This window comes from Girardinichthys multiradiatus, chromosome 2 (genome assembly GCF_021462225.1).
Source record: "Girardinichthys multiradiatus isolate DD_20200921_A chromosome 2, DD_fGirMul_XY1, whole genome shotgun sequence".
Lineage (NCBI taxonomy): Eukaryota > Metazoa > Chordata > Actinopteri > Cyprinodontiformes > Goodeidae > Girardinichthys > Girardinichthys multiradiatus.
Window position 1 is genome coordinate 19,300,791 of NC_061795.1, and position 18,284 is coordinate 19,319,074.

The 18,284-nt window shown below is 37.9% G+C and overlaps 1 protein-coding gene across 1 annotated transcript in view; it reads left to right on the forward strand.

Annotated features, from left to right (window-relative positions):
• The window catches only part of LOC124878850 (A disintegrin and metalloproteinase with thrombospondin motifs 20-like), a 142,756-nt gene extending 130,552 nt beyond the window's left edge, over nt 1-12,204 (forward strand). The window contains exons 34-39 of the mRNA XM_047382995.1: nt 4,271-4,365; nt 4,436-4,530; nt 4,609-4,742; nt 7,139-7,230; nt 8,484-8,588; nt 8,770-12,204. Of these exons, the coding sequence (XP_047238951.1) occupies nt 4,271-4,365; nt 4,436-4,530; nt 4,609-4,742; nt 7,139-7,230; nt 8,484-8,588; nt 8,770-8,859 (611 nt within the window). The 3' untranslated portion in view covers nt 8,860-12,204. The remainder of the gene's footprint in view (nt 1-4,270; nt 4,366-4,435; nt 4,531-4,608; nt 4,743-7,138; nt 7,231-8,483; nt 8,589-8,769) is intronic.
• Nucleotides 12,205-18,284: the final 6,080 nt, after the last annotated feature.

Here is an 18,284-nt window from a genome sequence, read left to right on the forward strand (position 1 = left end):
AAGCATGTTTTTCAACATGTTTGCTATGACCTCTGTATGGCTTAATGAAAACTTCAAATAGGAATACTTCTTTATTTCCTTCAACAATGGCTTTCTTCTTGCTATTTTCCCATAAAAGTCAGATTTGTGGAGTGCTGCACTTATAGATGTCCCCTCAACAGTTTATCATATCTGAGCGTTGGATCTCTGCAGCTCCTCCAGAGTTACCATGTGCTTCTTGGCTGCTTCTCTGATTAATGGTCTCTTTGCCTGGCCTGTTGCCTTAGGGGGACAACCATGTCTTGTAAGGTTTGCTTACAAACAGTTCTGGGGTGGGTCGCACTTAAGAAACTGAAAGCAATAATGGACAAACAGTACACACCCACTTAACAGCCTCCTGGCTGGCCATAAGAGCAGCTGTAGCACTGCACTCCAGAACAAAGCCGATAAGAAGATAGATCGATCGATCAGGAGTCAGTAGAGGGTCATTAGCAATCAGACAAAAAAAAAGATCAATAGATAGAAAATTACAGTAACATGAACTTATAAAGATCCTCTCACACCCATCTAACTTAGATAGCATGTTCTCTTGTTTGGCCCATTTTGAAGAGAAATGGGTCTTTGCGTCACATGCAGCTTTAACAGACAGGGATTTCAAGTAATTATCTGCAATCTGCTGATAGAATATTGTGGGGAAATGTGTGTATGTACCTCCATAAATACATGCCACAAAGAAGATGCTCATAGTTATCTTGGTTTTTACAAAATAACTATATAATAATAATATGTTTTATAATAATGTATAATTTTTTGTGAGAGTCAGCTGGGCCAAATAGGGATCAGAACCAAAACAAAAATGAGCATGGTGTACTATAACATCTCCTGAAAATATACAGTATGGATGCAATATATATAATCCACAACTTAATGAATGTATTTGTAAAATACAGGTCTCCTTGATTATGTATCTTTATAATACTTCAAAAATACCTACATCTGAAATCAGATATTTACATAAACTGTATAAAACAAAAAGGGGGCAGTGTGTGGCGTAGGGATAGAGCCCACAACCCATAAACGGAGAGTTCAGTCCTCAACGCAGTTCGAGTTCAAACCCTGGGGTCCTGTGCTGCATGTCTCTCGCTCTCCCCACACCGTTCCTGTCCTTACTTTCGAAAAATATTGAAGAAAAAAAAAGGCCACTAGTGCCTCAAAAAGAAATCTTTAAAAAAAAAAAACAATATGAAAATACACAAAACCTTTGTTTTTACTGTCTGGCTTGAATGCTCCCTGTTTTAGGTCAGTTAAGATTATGAAAATTACTTATGTTTCTTAAATACCAGATTAATGTCAACATTTTTTTAGATTTATACTTTTACTTTTTCCAAATTCAGAAGTTTGCATACATTTTATTAGCATTTGGTAGAATTGCTTTTTAAATTGGGCTGCACGGTGGCACAGTTGGTAGCACTGTTGCCTTGCAGCAAGAAGGTCCTGGGTTCAATTCCCAGCCTGGGGTCTTTCTGCATGGAGTTTGCATGTTCTCCCCGTGCATGCATGGGTTCTCACCGGGTACTCCGGCTTCCTCCCACAGTCCAAAAACATGCCTGTTAGGTTAATTGGTAACTCTAAATTGCCCTTAGGTGTATGAATGAGTGTGTGTATGGTTGTATGTGTGTTGCCCTGCGATGGACTGGCGACCTGTCCAGGGTGTACCCTGCCTCTCGCCCGTAGACTGCTGGAGATAGGCACCAGCTCCCCGCGACCCACTATGGAATAAGCGGTAGAAAATGACTGACTGGCTTTTTAAATTGTATGACTTGGATCAACGGTTTTGGGTATCCTTGGCTGTCCTTGTGGCCCATTTATCCTGGCAGAACTGGTGAATAGTTGCTTCAATATTTTCACATTATTCTTTCTTCATGAGGCCATCTATTTTGTAAAGTGCACCAGTGAATGTAAATGTGAAAAGTGAGTTTTCAGGAGGGATTTAAAATACTGTACAAACTCTGCAGTATGAATATGATGGGGCAGTTTGTTCCAGAGACCTGGGGATGCCACAGCAAAAGCCCGATACCCTCTGCGTTTTAAAGTTAAGTAGAATGGTTAAATAATTAGGTGTTGAATCATTTAAAATTTTAAATGTGAGTAAAAGAAACTTAAAATGAATAAAGAAATGAACAGGAGGCCATAATAGCCAAGAAAAGCTTGTGCACTTTCTGAAAGTACTGTCACAGGTGTTGCATCTGCATTGCTGATGTGAACGATACTATAGTCACAGATGTTCGAGCTGGATAGTCATGAATGCTAACAGATTTTTTAAAGCGAACATGTCAAGAAATGTAGAATATTAGGATATTTTAAAAAGCATAAAAGCATCTCTCTCATTATTCTAATATTTATCAAATAGAAACATATTTTGGTAATCCTAACAGACCTAAAACAGTAAAAGCTTTGTTAGATTTAGAATGAGACAATAACATAGGCAAAGAAATGTATTGTACCAAGAGGAATAAACTTGGTGGTTGTTAAGTACATGGGTGCAAACTGGTTTGTTTAAGGGTGTGAAATAAAAGCAAGACGAGTGAAATGAGGATACAAACTGGCAAAGGTGCAAATTTACGCAGGGCCAAGAATATAAAACAATTACAAAAAAAGTCCTGATAAAATATAGGAATATTTCACAAAAAAGAAAAGCAACATCAAACCAGAAAAATGTTTTGAATAATGCAAGGAAAAAAATCAGAAACATAACTGCGAAATGGTTTCTGTTATTGAACCAATCATAAATGTAATTTCCCTTGAAACATGTTTTGAAATTGTTTAGCATTTATTTTTGTTATTTCCTGTTTTAATTTTCTGAAATAATGTTGCACTTTCGGTTTTGTTGTGTTTTGCTAACCACTGTTGCTTCATCTATCTATCTATCTATCTATCTATCTATCTATCTATCTATCTATCTATCTATCTATCTATCTATCTATCTATCTATCTATCTATCTATCTATCTATCTATCTATCTATCTATCTATCTATCTATCTATCTATCTATCTATCTATCTGTCTATCTATCTATCTATCTATCTATCTATCTATCTATCTATCTATCTATCTATCTATCTATCTATCTATCTATCTATCTATCTATCTATCTATCTATCTATCTATCTATCTATCTATCTATCTATCTATCTATCTATCTATCTATCTATCTATCTGTCTGTCTGTCTGTCTGTCTGTCTGTCTATCTATCTATCTATCTATCTATCTATCTATCTATCTATCTATCTATCTATCTATCTATCTATCTATCTATCTATCTATCTATCTATCTATCTATCTACCCTCAGTGTGCACTACTTTGAGTTGGTCTGTCAGATAGAATCCTTTTAAAATACATTGAAGTTTGTGGCTGTAACGTCACGAACTGTTAAAAGGTTAAGGTGGTGTGGATATTTTTGCGAGACACTGCTGAGCTCACTATAAACTAGCTTTTCAGGGCTATTTTTTTTAGTTTGCATAAAAAGCATAAGTTTATTTGTGTTTAATAAACTTTTTATTATGTATTCTAAGTAAACTAAACTGCACTAACCAAGGTTGTGTTAAAAGTCTAGGTTCTCTTCTCCATTGCTCTGGTATTGGCTGGTAATTATGTACCTTAGAGAATGAGCCATCTTGTTCTGTTTTTCTAATGCCTGCACACACTGCCAACGTGGAACTTTTAGTGAGATGGGATTAAATTGAGTGTGTTGTGTGTACCAACCGAAACTGTATCTGATTGTGTTCACAAAAATTCAACTGTGCTTTCCTTCAGCACATTAGGCAGAACGGCGAGTCCCACTTAATGCCTCTTGAAGTGATAATTTAGTGGAACAACAAACAGCAAGTCAGCAGTTTTCTATCAAACAGTCTTGCAGAGACTCTGAGCGCCAACCGAGGCAGCTTTAATTGTGCAGGGTCAAAGTTTGTAGGTTAGCTCAACTATGTTTCGCATGTCTCAGTAATGGCACACTGGGCCAGTCATTTCCAACCTGGTCTCTGCCAAGTCTAGCGCTGGTAGAATTAAAACGATGTGCTCGGGTGACAGCCAGTTATGTGGTCATGTTTTAATTTTAATAAGCTAATCAGCATGATGCGGGCTCTACAGCATTCTTGGAATACAGGCAGCAAAGAGAAAAGAACCAAGTCCCGATCGTTTTGCAGATTACTTTTTGTAATATTTTGGGCATTTTTGTCAAATTATTTGCACAAGATTGTACTGAAGTCTTCTTTTTCATAATTTCTCTCTCAGGCCAGGTGTTCACTTCCTGCCAAGAGGTTCAGCTGAACCAGAGTGTGAGGATGGATGGAGAATACTATCTTAAAGTCAAATTTCGGACCCTACAGGTGTGACTTTGTTGACAGAAATCCTCCTGCACATGTCATGGCTCCCACCTCATTATCTATTTGGTGTTAGATTTACTGTGCTGAGATGCAGACGGATTTCCCCAAGGAGTATGTAACCCTGCGCAGCGGCCAAACAGACAACTACTCCGAGGTGTATGGGCACAGGTTTGTAATGTAGCTTTGAGTTTTGATTTCTGTGGTTGTCTGAAATTAATCCTAACACCTTTTGTCCTCCCCAAACAGGTTGATTAACCCCTTCGAATGCCCGTACAATGGCAGTCGCAGGCAGGACTGTGACTGTAGAAATGACTATTCAGCAGCAGGGTACACGCTCTTCCACAAAGTTCGCCTGGACCTAAACTCCCTGCGGATAATTGGTGCGTAATTATTGTGTGATTGCCTTATATGGTCTGCGGTAATGGGACCACACATCACTGTTGATTTAAACTCTCACACTCCTCGTCCCAGATTGTAGATAAGGGCCGGTCTGAAAGCCCTGGCTTGTTCAGATACAGCCACGGAGCTTTTTCTCTCACACACTCCCTCTGCTAAAATTTTAATTCTTGAACTTTCAGTGTCCACATCACCAGGCCTCCACTATACAAACGTGTGGGCAGGAGGATGCATGTGTGCATGTGCTTAGCCAGGCAATATGTTAGCACTCACACCAGTACTTCCAACTGGATAAACATCACTTACTCATATTTGCATGCAAGCAATTACATACTCACACAATCTCTACACACATATCTTCAGGCTATATTCCTCTCCTAAATGCAGTCAACTCCAACTGCCACGTTGTGTTCAGATATGCATTTGATTAAAGGACAAGGGTTAACACAAGGTGTACATGTTTTTTCTGCTTCTTTTAAGAGGGACGTTAGATCAGTACCTCACAATATGTCCTTCAGATGCCCTCTTTCTGTCTGGGTTCTTGACACCACGTTCCCACCCTTTCTGTGCATGGTACTAATTTGGCTTTAAGGTGGCTTGAAACAGATCTGAGGCAGGAAAATTAGTTCAAGATGAAAGGGGAATTTTGAAGAGGAGCTAATTCAGTGTGACTTGCTCTGCAATTTCATGGTCATAGAGACAGTATGAAAGGATGGCAGCAGGAAGTCCAGTTAACTAAAGATTCAAGTTTAAAACAAGGTGGTTTACTGAAAACATCAGGGTTTTGAAAAACATGGAAAGCATAGTACTTGATGCCAACATTTTGAAATATGGAAAATCATTTGACTTTCCAGATTTCTCTCCATGTTCAGTGTTTCAAATTTTAAACATATTTTAAAAAATGCTATGAAAAATTATAGCTATTCTCAGATTGATTATACTTAATTAAAATTGCCAGCCAAGAACGGCTCTACCGCTTGTGTTTTTTTATATTTGTTTTCTTCTAGATCAGGTGTTGACTCTCACTATTTCAAAGAACAGTTTAAATCTTCACTTACCCCATCATTACATGTTACAGCTTTATCAGTAGCAGGCTGGGTATGATGAATGTTTTCAATTTGAATAAGTTCAGACCATTGGTGTTATTGTTTCAAGATTGAAATCAAGAAATTTGATTGAAATCTCAACATAATTAAATAATTAAACAGCTAAACAAAATAGGCTTGACCAAATAATAATGCAAAATAAAGCTGTCAACAAAATCTGGCATTGTTATGAGTTCATCAAACATATTAGGGCAGAAGTAATATAAAATCTGTTATTGAACAAGATCAATTTAAACTGTCAAAACCACGCTTGAGATTTCATTATATCAAGATAATGAGACAATGCAACTAAGTTTACCTTACAAGCTTAAGATTATCTCAGGATATTGAGATATTGTAACCATTATCTTGAACAAAATGAGCTTTACATAACAAAACAATGAAACTTTTATATCGATATGACAAGATACTAACATTCATATCTCGATACAATGACATAATAAAACTTCTAATAAAATAATACAACTGTTTCCCAGGTTTAATAACCTTAGGATTTTATCTTAATATAACAAGATACTTACTAAATCAAATTGTGTTATCTCATTATAATGACATAATGAAACTCATCACAACAAAATAAGCTTGAGGTCTTGTTATATTATTATTATTATTATTATTATTATTATTGGTGTACCAGTATCTGGTCATAACTATAAGAAGATAATGACAAAGATTTTTGAGAGTTGGGTTTTTGAGTGTACAGCTTAAATCCCACAGGCATGGCTGTGTCTCAAGTGATAAAATGGGTGCACAGTTTAAGAGCTATTAATACACTTCTACTAAATCCCAATAACAAAGAAAGTACATCAAATTGCAAAGTATCTCTGCACTTACACAGTAGAAATGGTCTGAAAATAGATTGCATGTTTGATCTTTGGAGACTGGAAATGTCAAATTTTCCAACAGAAAATATGTAGGAGTCCTGAATTTGATTTAAAGGGCTGATTTTTGTCTCAGACTAGATGCTTTTCAGGCAAAGATGCTTGCCTTTCCATACTGAAGTAAATGATAAAAAGTAAGACACATAAGGTGTAAAAAGATACTGTGAAGAATCTGACATGCTTTTAATTTTATTGATGTTTTCAGACTAAACCTCCCAGCTTCACTTTATGAAATGCTGAGTGGAAAAATCTCTTAGATGGAGCAAACACATCTGGCAAAGTTACATCAGTTATCTGTGTGGTTTCTTTCTTCCTTCTAGAAAATGTTTTCAGTGTGTTTACTTCAGCTGTTGCACAGTCTGACTCAAGATTTCTATGTTTGCTGTTTACCAGTCACAGACCTCCAGTTTTCACAGACTATTCACGGCCGGCCTGTGCCATTTGCTACAGCAGGAGATTGTTACAGTGCAGCCAAGTGTCCACAGGTTGGTCAAGTTATGACTGCCCCCTTACTGGTTGCCTCTGATTTTGCTTTTTTGTCACGTTTAACTGTCAGATCATTAAACTAATTTTAATATCCAAAAAAGACCAACTGAGCAAATACAAAAGGCACTTTTCAATTGGATATTTATTTAATTGTGCAAAAAAACACGTTCAAAAACAACCTGGAGCTATGTGAAAAAACTAACCGCTTTCGTTTTTAAATCGGTAATTAATTGTGATTGACTGCATTATTTTTCACTTTTTTTCTACCCACAACTGGGCCTGATTACTTTCAAGCCTGCAGAATCAATAAATTAATCTATAATAATCCCTCTGAGAGCATGAAGTAGGCTAAAATGTTGACAAAAGCAACACATGTTAAAATTCAAACAAAGACATTAATCAGTCTTGGAGTGGCCTATCAAAATTACTCCAGAAGCACATGGATGTCTTATCCAGGAGGTCAAAAGCACAGAGAACATCATCTAAAGCTGCCTTAGTTAAGGTCAGAGTTCATGAAATGAGAAAGACTGGGCAGAAAGAGTTCCAAGGCAAAAAACACTACTGACTAAAAAGAACAAAATGATTCATTTTACATTTGCCAAAAATATCTGTGGACTTTGAGAAAATAATCTGGGAACTAATTATCCACAATTGGACCTTTCTGGAACATGAGCGCCCTGTTACATCTGGTGTAAAACTTATACAGCATTTCAGGAAAATAACACTGGCGCTGCTTTGCTACTTCAGGACCTGGCCGACTTGCTGTAACTGATGGAAAATTAGAATTTTGTTCTCTACCAGAAAATGTCCAGCCAACAGATCCCGATGTTCAGCTTAAGTCTGCTTGGGTTATGCAGCAAAACCCTGATGCAATCCACACCATAATGTCCACATACGAACTGCTAAAATAAAAAAACAAAACAAAGGTTTTGGGAGGCTGTTGACATTCAGAAATAATCCAGTGTGGCTGAATTAAACCAGTTTGTGAAAGATGAGTGGATCAAAATTCCTCAACAGCAATGTAAAAGATTTATTGATAGTTCTCACAAATGCTTGATGGCAGAACGAGGTATTAGGTTGAGGGGGTAGTTGGGGCCCGGTTGGTTTGGGTAGATTTCTTTTTACTTAAACAAAATCATCTGAAAACTGCTTTTTGTATTTCCTCAGGATTATCAGAAACATTTAAAAGGTGGTTCCTTTCTGTAAAACCTTTTAAGTTAAACAGCTTCTCTGAAATATTCTGTGCTTTTAGGGCCAGTTTAGTATTAACCTGATTGGAACGGGTCTTAAAGTGGCTCCAAACACCAAATGGACATCTCAAGGGAATTATGTTTCTGTTAAAGTCCACAGATCTGAGGTAAGACGTTTTACTATGGTGTTGGAATGAGATTCCATTGCATTTGTTTTTATTTTATACACCAAGTTGTTTCAGTCTGCTTCCGTGAACTGGAAAATTCACTGTTATTTATAAACTGTCCATTTTCCATAAAACACTGCCCTTTTGCCCACTTTCTGCTCTCATTCATTTCTATGCGTAGGATGGAACAAGAATTTACGGCCGCTGTGGTGGTTTCTGTGGGAAGTGCATTCCACACGCTCATAATGGTCTTCTTCTCCAAGTTCACTGAGAGCCAAGCCAAAAAAACAAATCTCTAAATTCAATTTGATGACAGAGGGCCAGGAACCCACAATAAGAGTGATTTGTTGTATCTATTCATTGGCTGTGACCACGGCAGAGGATCGTCGACTGTGACATCTCCAGTTCCCTGATGGCAGCTAAGGATACAGAACACAGCCCACTCTGCAGCACGTGGTCACCATTAAGTTTTTCATTAAAACTGAAGATGAGTCAGCTTTATTTGCTTGCCAGCCATTTTGCTGTGGCACTGTTTGTGGTTTGGAAATGTTTATTATATTACCAAGGGAGTCAGAACCTAACAGTCACCAGGGATTGCAAGAATTAGAAACAGAACGAAAACAGCTTCATCTTCTCTCTTTTCAAGGAAAATATTTTCATCTTTTTTAGCTGCAGTTTGTAATTTCAAATTGTTTCTCCAGGCAATGGTTTTCAGGAAGTGACACAAAGTGTTCTACAGTGAAATATTAGGAAATTAATGGTTATCTTACCATGCAACAATATGAGAGACATAAACCACTAACAGCTTTAAGAAGATATAAAAGTATTATAAACATCCGTATATGACTAGGACCGTAAATCCCTTAAGTTATTAGACCTTCTCAAAGTAGCAAAGTAGTAATGGTGTCCCTGACCTACTTCACATCAGAGGTCAACGTTTAGGAGAACATTTGGTGCTTTTAGAAGAACTTCATATTTTGTTTTCATTGCTACCTGTGTGTTCCTACTGCAGTCTGTATTCTGTCTTTAGTTGCTCTTAATCCTCATTGGCAACACTGGTAAAGTTGTGTGAAAAATCTTATTACAATTTTTTTTTTATATTTATTATCATGACAATAAATATCAAATTATCAAAATTATATTATTTTGATAATTTGGCTTGTAACAGATTTGAGTGTAGGTACAGGTAATTGTATGGACAAAAATTACAAAAAAGTTATTTTTTCCTGGTTCAGAAACTTCACGCTTTGTTTTAAATGTTGTGAAAGTTATTGACTTATTGTCGCTACACTAAAACATGCCTTTGTAAATGTGAATGCAGCAGGCATTCACATTTCTATCTCATTGTGAACAGCACAGTAAAGAAGGAAAAAGGGTTGGATTCCAAGTGGTAAACTCAAATTCAATCAATAAAATGCATAGACTTTGATATATTTTGCATGCTGTCCACAAGAAAATAGGTCTTTATTATTGAAATCTGTGCAAAATGCAGCCACTGACATAACCACGACAGTGGACCAACGGCTTGTATGAGTAGTTGGCTTTTTCCCAATGCCGATCAGTTGAAAATGCTGAGACCCTGAGCCAATACCGATAATCTGATCAGGACATCCCTACTTAAAACAATTCTATGCAGTATGATTATCTCACACAAGAAGAAAACGAAAAGAATAAAAACCCAACCCTTAGTTGAGTACATTTAGTTTATGGGGAAGAATATCCCATCTAAAGAAAAAGTTGTTTTTAGTAAAATAACTGTTTCTACACTTATTGGCACAACTAACAGCCTTTAAAATAAATGGTACAGAAGCAATTTAAAAATGTATACTTTGTTAGGATGATTTGAGTGTCTAAGAAACTTTGATTTATTAATTCAGTATTTTAGGAATGACATAATGTTTCTCTTGGCTACTGTTTTGGCAATAAACACTCCAGGGGGGTTCATGTGAAACAAAAGGAATGTGGAAAAGTACCTCATGCCCACTGTTGAATATGGTGGAGGGCCTGTGATGATATGGGACACTTTTCCCCAAAGCCCTGGGGATCTTGTTAGAGAATAGATCAACCATCTTAAATATTAATAATAAATGGCCAAATTAATACAAAAATGGTTAACCAGACATAAAATCTACCTTCATCCATGTCCATCTTAGTCACCAAATCTAAATCCTATAGAGAACCAGTGGGATGTGCAGAACAGAAGATGGCATAACAATCTAGATAGTGCAAAAAGGTCAGAGATCCCTCTCTCTCTCTCTGTATGTTCCACCTTTCTAAAATCTTCAGTGTAAGATTATGCTCCGGCAATAAATGATAATTTTTTCCACATCTCTACCTGGGTTGCCAATAAATGCATCAGGCACTCAACACCTCTCTACTAATTGTTACTGAGAATCACACTGACACACTAATGGCTTTGCTGTGAGGAAAACAAAGGCGATAAAAGAGTGTTATTCATTAATGCACAAGTTCTCGTCTGCTACAGTACATCACAAATAATCAGGTGTGTGTCTCACCTCGCCCATTCTGTTTGGCCTGCTGTAGGTACTCACAACCCTACCTCTCACAAGCATCTATACTCTGAAATGTGTTGTATTACATTTGTGTTCATCCATATTTATTCTGTGGTGACTTCTGAATATGTTGTTTTTAATATGATACAATGACTACTACCAGCAGAGGACACATTGTCTGCTTTGCCAAAAAAAAAGTACTCTAACAGTGTATTGTATAACCACTAACGGTAATGTATGATGCTTTTTAACTACTGGAATTACCTCTTATCTAAAGAAGGAAAATAATGACTTTTGGAGTAACGCTTGCTGTGGCAGAGCCTCACTTGTTTTTACTGACAGAGGTAGGAATGCTTATGAATGAGGTCAGAGTATTGTTTTTAATCCATCAACTGAACTTTTCATGGGAAATCTCCTCCTACAGAAGCAGTTAACTCTTCATCAACAACTTACAGTTACTGTGACAACCATCATGTAACCTAACACACTAGCATGCAGATGTTGAGCTTTTAACCAAAGTTGGGAAACAGATCCAGATTATATTTTCTTTTCAGACGATGCAGCTTACTTTGATTTAAAGGATGGCTGAAAATGATAAAACTCACTGAGCAGCTAGAAAACCTTTGGCTGTCATTCATTTGTGTTTTATGACCGCCAATTGTGCTATGAGATCTGTATCAGAAATTCAAAAAATATTTGATGCACTATGTGCTATTAATTTTGTAGAAATGTAGTCCTGTATGTTTTTATAATAACCATTACACTGTAACTTATATATGTGTGTTTTTTAACATTCAATACTTGAATTGTAAACAGTGTGCGACGTATTCAGTGGGCATTGGTGTTGAACAGAGAAACGGTCCGCCTGCTTGCCCTGCTTTATCCAAAGATGTTTTTAAGAATCATATGTATATTCAGTTTGTATGTATGAATGTATGTATGGATGCATAGATGTATGGATGAGTAGTGAATGCTGCCTGTAAGAAATGCATACTTCTGGTGCTACGTATGGTTACTAATCATACAGTTATTGTATATGTCATTATACTAAAACAGGAAGGAGAAACACAGAAAAATAAAATCTGCTATTTAGCAAAAAAAGATTTACTTTAGTTTTCTTTTTGCAAATATAACATTTTGTCATAATAGTTATACTTTCTGCACTAGGACCTACAGTGGGGAGACCAAGTATTTGATACGCTGCCGGTTTTGCAGGTTTTTCCACTTGCAAAGCATATAGAAGTCTTTTATTTTTATCATAGGTACTACAGTTTGTGATTTTTAAGTAATTCATTTGCATTTCATTGCATTACATAAGTATTTGATCCTCTAACAACCAGTAAATTTACCGGCTCTCACAGGCTTGATAGTTCTTCAAGAAGCCCTCCTGTTCTCCACTCATTACCTGTTTTAACTGAACCTGTTTGAACTTGTTATCTGTATAAAACACACCTGTCCACACACTCAATCGATTAAACTCCAACCTCTTCACAATGGCCAAGACCAGAGAACTGTGTGAGGACATCAGGGATAAAATAGTTGATCTGCACAAGGCTGGGATGGACTACAGGAAACTGTTGGCGGAATTATAAGAAAATTGAAGAAGTCCCAGATGACGCTCAATCTCCCTCAGTCTGGGTCTTCATGCAAGCTCTCACCTCATGGGGCATTAATGATCATGAGGAAGGTGAGGGACCAGCCCAGAACTACACGGCAGGACTTAGTCAATGACCTGAAGAGAGCTAGGACCACAGTCTCAAAGAAGACCATTAGTAACACATTACGCTGCCATGAAATAAAATCCTGCAGCACACGCAACGTCCCCCTGTTCAAGCCAGTGTATGTCCAGGCCCGTCTGAAGTTTGCCAATGACTATCTAGATGATCCAGAGGAAGAATGAGAGATGGTCATGTGGTCTGATGAGACAAAAAAGAGCTTTTTGGTTTAAACTTCACTTGCTGTGTTTGGAGGAAGAAGAAGGATGAGTACAACCCCAAGAACAACAGCTCACGAAGCCTGGAGGTGGAAACATCATTCTTTGAGGATGCTTTTCTACAAAGGGGACAGGACGACTGGACCGTATTGAGGGGAGGATGGATGGGGTCATGTATTGGGAGATCTTAGTCATCAACCTCCTTCCCTCAGTAAGGTCATTGAAGATGGGTCCTGGCCGGGTCTTCCAGCATGACCATGACCAATCTTTGGAGGGAGCTGAAAGTCCATATTGCTGTCGTGGTGCGACATTTTGGTCTTTGCTTTTGGTTTTGTGTTTTTGTTTACCTTTTTAGCTAGATGTTTCTTATTTGTGTTTTGTATTCATGTTTGTTGTACTTTTCTGCTTTGGTTATCTTCTGTCCCCCAGTGTGCTCTCCTCGCTCCTAGTCCCCTTGGCGTCGCTTTCCTGTTTTCTTAGAAGGGTTTCCTTATTATGATTATTATTATTTATCAGAGTTCTCTGGCACTCTCTTATTTATTCGTTTCTTTTTTGTTACTACTCTCGTCATTTGTTTTCCTCTTTTAGTTATTACTTGGTTTAAGTTCCCTTTATTCTCCTATTCTTCTTGTTCCCCCTAGTTCATCTTTGTTCTCCAGCTTTAATTATTGTTTACTTTTATTCTAGTCCTCGTTTCCTTTGCTTCATTCTTAGTTTCATTCTATCAGTGTTGGTTTGAGTTTGTTTACTTTTGTAGTCGGGGTTTCCTTATGGTTTTTGTTTTACTAAGTTCTTAGGTTCTTGTGTTCCCTCCAGTTTCACAGTTTCCTTCAGTTCATGTTTATCCTTGATTCTTACGCTTTATTTTTATTTTGGTTTATAGTTTCATTTAGGTCTGCTTACTGTCCTGTCTTTAGTCCCTTTCCTCATGCTTTGGTTTCATTAGGTTCACCTGCTCCCTCTGCCTCCCTGCCTCCTTGCATCACCTCTTCTTAGTTCCTTTGATTACCTGCCTTTGTTCTCCCTCTGTATATTAGTTGGTTTTGTTTCATTGCCCTTTGGTGGTTCCTCTCATCGCTCACACTTGCTACCCTCGTTCATGCCATGTTCCTGCAGTGTCGCAGCTTCGTAAGGTTTTGGATTCTGGTTCTGTGTTGTACCTGCAGTCATTTTGTTACGTTTCTGATCCTTCAAATAAAATAAGGATTCATTTAAGATGCTGCGTTCAAGCTCTTGTCTGCGCTTCGGTCCGCCCCAAAACCCCACTGTAACATTTGCCCAGTAACAGCCCTGAAACCTGAAGGATCTGGAGAAGATCTGCGTGGAGGAGTGGTCCAAAATCCCTGCTGCAGTGTGTGTAAACTTGTCAAGAACTACAGGTCCTTCTCAAAATATTAGCATATTGTGATAAAGTTCATTATTTTCCATAATGTAATGATGAAAATTTAACATTCATATATTTTAGATTCATTGCACACTAACTGAAATATTTCAGGTCTTTTATTGTCTTAATACGGATGATTTTGGCATACAGCTCATGAAAACCCAAAATTCCTATCTCACAAAATTAGCATATTTCATCCGACCAATAAAAGAAAAGTGTTTTTAATACAAAAAACGTCAACCTTCAAATAATCATGTACAGTTATGCACTCAATACTTGGTTGGGAATCCTTTGGCAGAAATGACTGCTTCAATGCGGCGTGGCATGGAGGCAATCAGCCTGTGGCACTGCTGAGGTCTTATGGAGGCCCAGGATGCTTCGATAGCGGCCTTTAGCTCATCCAGAGTGTTGGGTCTTGAGTCTCTCAACGTTCTCTTCACAATATCCCACAGATTCTCTATGGGGTTCAGGTCAGGAGAGTTGGCAGGCCAATTGAGCACAGTGATACCATGGTCAGTAAACCATTTACCAGTGGTTTTGGCATTGTGAGCAGGTGCCAGGTCGTGCTGAAAAATGAAATCTTCATCTCCATAAAGCTTTTCAGCAGATGGAAGCATGAAGTGCTCCAAAATCTCCTGATAGCTAGCTGCATTGACCCTGCCCTTGATAAAACACAGTGGACCAACACCAGCAGCTGACACGGCACCCCAGACCATCACTGACTGTGGGTACTTGACACTGGACTTCTGGCATTTTGGCATTTCCTTCTCCCCAGTTTTCCTCCAGACTCTGGCACCTTGATGACATGCAGAATTTGCTTTCATCCGAAAAAAGTACTTTGGACCACTGAGCAACAGTCCAGTGCTGCTTCTCTGTAGCCCAGGTCAGGCGCTTCTGCTGCTGTTTCTGGTTCAAAAGTGGCTTGACCTGGGGAATGCGGCACCTGTAGCCCATTTCCTGCACACGGCTGTGCACGGTGGCTCTGGATGTTTCTACTCCAGACTCAGTCCACTGCTTCCGCAGGTCCCCCAAGGTCTGGAATCGGCCCTTCTCCAAAATCTTCCTCAGGGTCCGGTCACCTCTTCTCGTTGTGCAGCGTTTTCTGCCACACTTTTTCCTTCCCACAGACTTCCCACTGAGGTGCCTTGATACAGCACTCTGGGAACAGCCTATTCGTTCAGAAATTTCTTTCTGTGTCTTACCCTCTTGCTTGAGGGTGTCAATAGTGGCCTTCTGGACAGCAGTCAGGTCGGCAGTCTTACCCATGATTGGGGTTTTGAGTGATGAACCAGGCTGGGAGTTTTAAAGGCCTCAGGAATCTTTTGCAGGTGTTTAGAGTTAACTCGTTGATTCAGATGATTAGGTTCATAGCTCGTTTAGAGACCCTTTTAATGATATGCTAATTTTGTGAGATAGGAATTTTGGGTATTCATGAGCTGTGTGCCAAAATCATCCGTATTAAGACAATAAAAGACCTGAAATATTTCAGTTAGTGTGCAATGAATCTAAAATATATGAATGTTAAATTTTCATCATGACATTATGGAAAATAATGAACTTTATCACAATATGCTAATATTTTGAGAAGGACCTGTACAGGAAACATCTGATATCTGTAATTGCAAACAAAGGGTTCGGTACCAAATAGTAAGCCAAGTTTTCTGTTTTTAGATTCCGTCACTCACAGTACAAGAGTACAGTTCAAGATAAAATTGAAAGACTTTTCCATGCTTTGCAAGTGGGAAAACCTGCAAAATCAGCAGTGTATCAAATGCTGGTACTCCCTACTGTACTTTTGTTTTGAAATATTTACATATTACTCATGCACAATCTATGTATAATAAAATGTTTAACAAAATACTGTATGATAAAATGAAGAAATGAAGAAAAGCTATGTACAAATATATTGTATAAAGCCAGTTCAAGTACAATAAAAACCAAATTGTATGTATTTTATGATTCAAACAACTTTGTACAAGTTGTTTTCTGCAAACTTCAAATTGATAATGTATGAGCTTTAAGTTGTAAATTATGCTGTCGTTTGCACTTTTACTTTTTTCTAGATGTGAAGAAATGAAGTTGGTTTTGGAAACATGAAGTCCTACCACATATGTGCATCATTCATAATGCATCCTGCACCACATATTAATTTTTATGTTGCATCACTGACCCAATCTGTAATGCTTAATAATCACCTGACCAGCTGTGGATGAAAGTTTAATTCTTTATACATTCTTTGAGTGCCCGAAGTAGTCAAAAAAATAGCCACCATTCGGCAGAGACAGTTTTCCATTAGCTGAATTAATTAGTAAATACATCTAATGGCCATAGTCTTGGAGGCACTTAAAGGAGTTTGCATGCTGATGTGAGAGAATCTTCATCAGTGAAGACAGCATCTGTACAGAAAAGCATAGGATTCATTAAAATTCTCATCAGGTCATTACTTTTGAATAGCATTATAGGAAATACTATTGCATTGACACTTTCACTGACCTGAAAAATTACTCATACTTGCTAAACGTCTTAACATTTTGTGACATTATAACCATAAAGTATGATGTATTTTATTGTGGTAGACCAAAAAAGTGCTTAGTAAAGTGGAATTAAAATGATGCATGATTTTTGAAAAGTGTGGCATGATTTTGTATTCCGCCCTGCGGAGTTAAAACTTTGAGGAAAAGCCTTTTGATGTAATTACAGCTGTAAGTCTTATGGATTTTGCACATCTAGCTCAGTGAGGCTGGATGGAGAGGGTGTGTGAGCAGCAATTTTTAAGCGTTGCCAACAGGTTCTCAGATTTAGGTCTGGCCTTTGACTGGGCCATTCCAATACATAAATATGCTTTGATCTGAACCATTTCCATTTAGTCAAGTTAAGTTTATTTACATAGCACTTTTCAGCAACAAGGCACTCAAGGTGCTGTAGGTACATGAGGAAAAGCATTACAATGATACAGAAAATCAAACAACAGAAAAATAAATCAAATGACATTAATAATCTTTGGAGGTTTACTGGTAAGAGCTGGTTCTAATCCAATCTTTCTAATAGAGGTAATTAGCTCATTAAGTCCTGTGGTAGGGAATTCCTCCTGTGCTAGAAGAAAAATTATAATATTAATCATTAAGGTCCCTGGTATGAAGCAGTTGTGGTCCCATCATTCAAATGATAACAGTCATGGGACTCACTGAAGTCTAAGTTTAGCTCTGGCTGTGACTTTAGGGTCATTTTTCTCCACCAATCTTCCAATCAATTGAAAACAAATATCCACATAATCCACAGTGCTTCACCATGATGATGATGAAGGGGACTGAATACCAACGCATTCCACACTTTTCACTTTGGCATGAAATGCACTTACATAGAAAGGTGATACTGGAGCGTTATTAGCAATATATCTTTGTATGCCATAGCAATGCAAGGCAGATAGGCAGATAAAGTGTGACAAGGGTATAAAGGTCAGCAGCTTCCATTGTACAGGTGTATAACTTGCACCGGAGACAACAGCTTGCCTTTAGAGAAATGTCACAATAATATGATCATATTTAGATGTCAAAATGAAGGCTTAACTCAGACAATCTGTTGTCAAACCTCAGTAAAAATTGTTTTAGTGACAGAGGTCTGTCTACACAACATTACACAAGGACATGAAAAAGGATAAATTCCACGATCCCATCCCCACAACAGTGTATCTCCAACACAGGTCAGTTAATAAATAAGGACGGTAGGTCAACACTGTCTGGATGCTGCTGCTAACCACATTGTGGCTTCATGTGGATCCACTTAGTGCTTCGGGCGGTGTTTTCTCAACTTGACTCAAGAGCTTATTTCCACTTAAAAATCAACATCAAATGCCCTCTAAAGCAGTT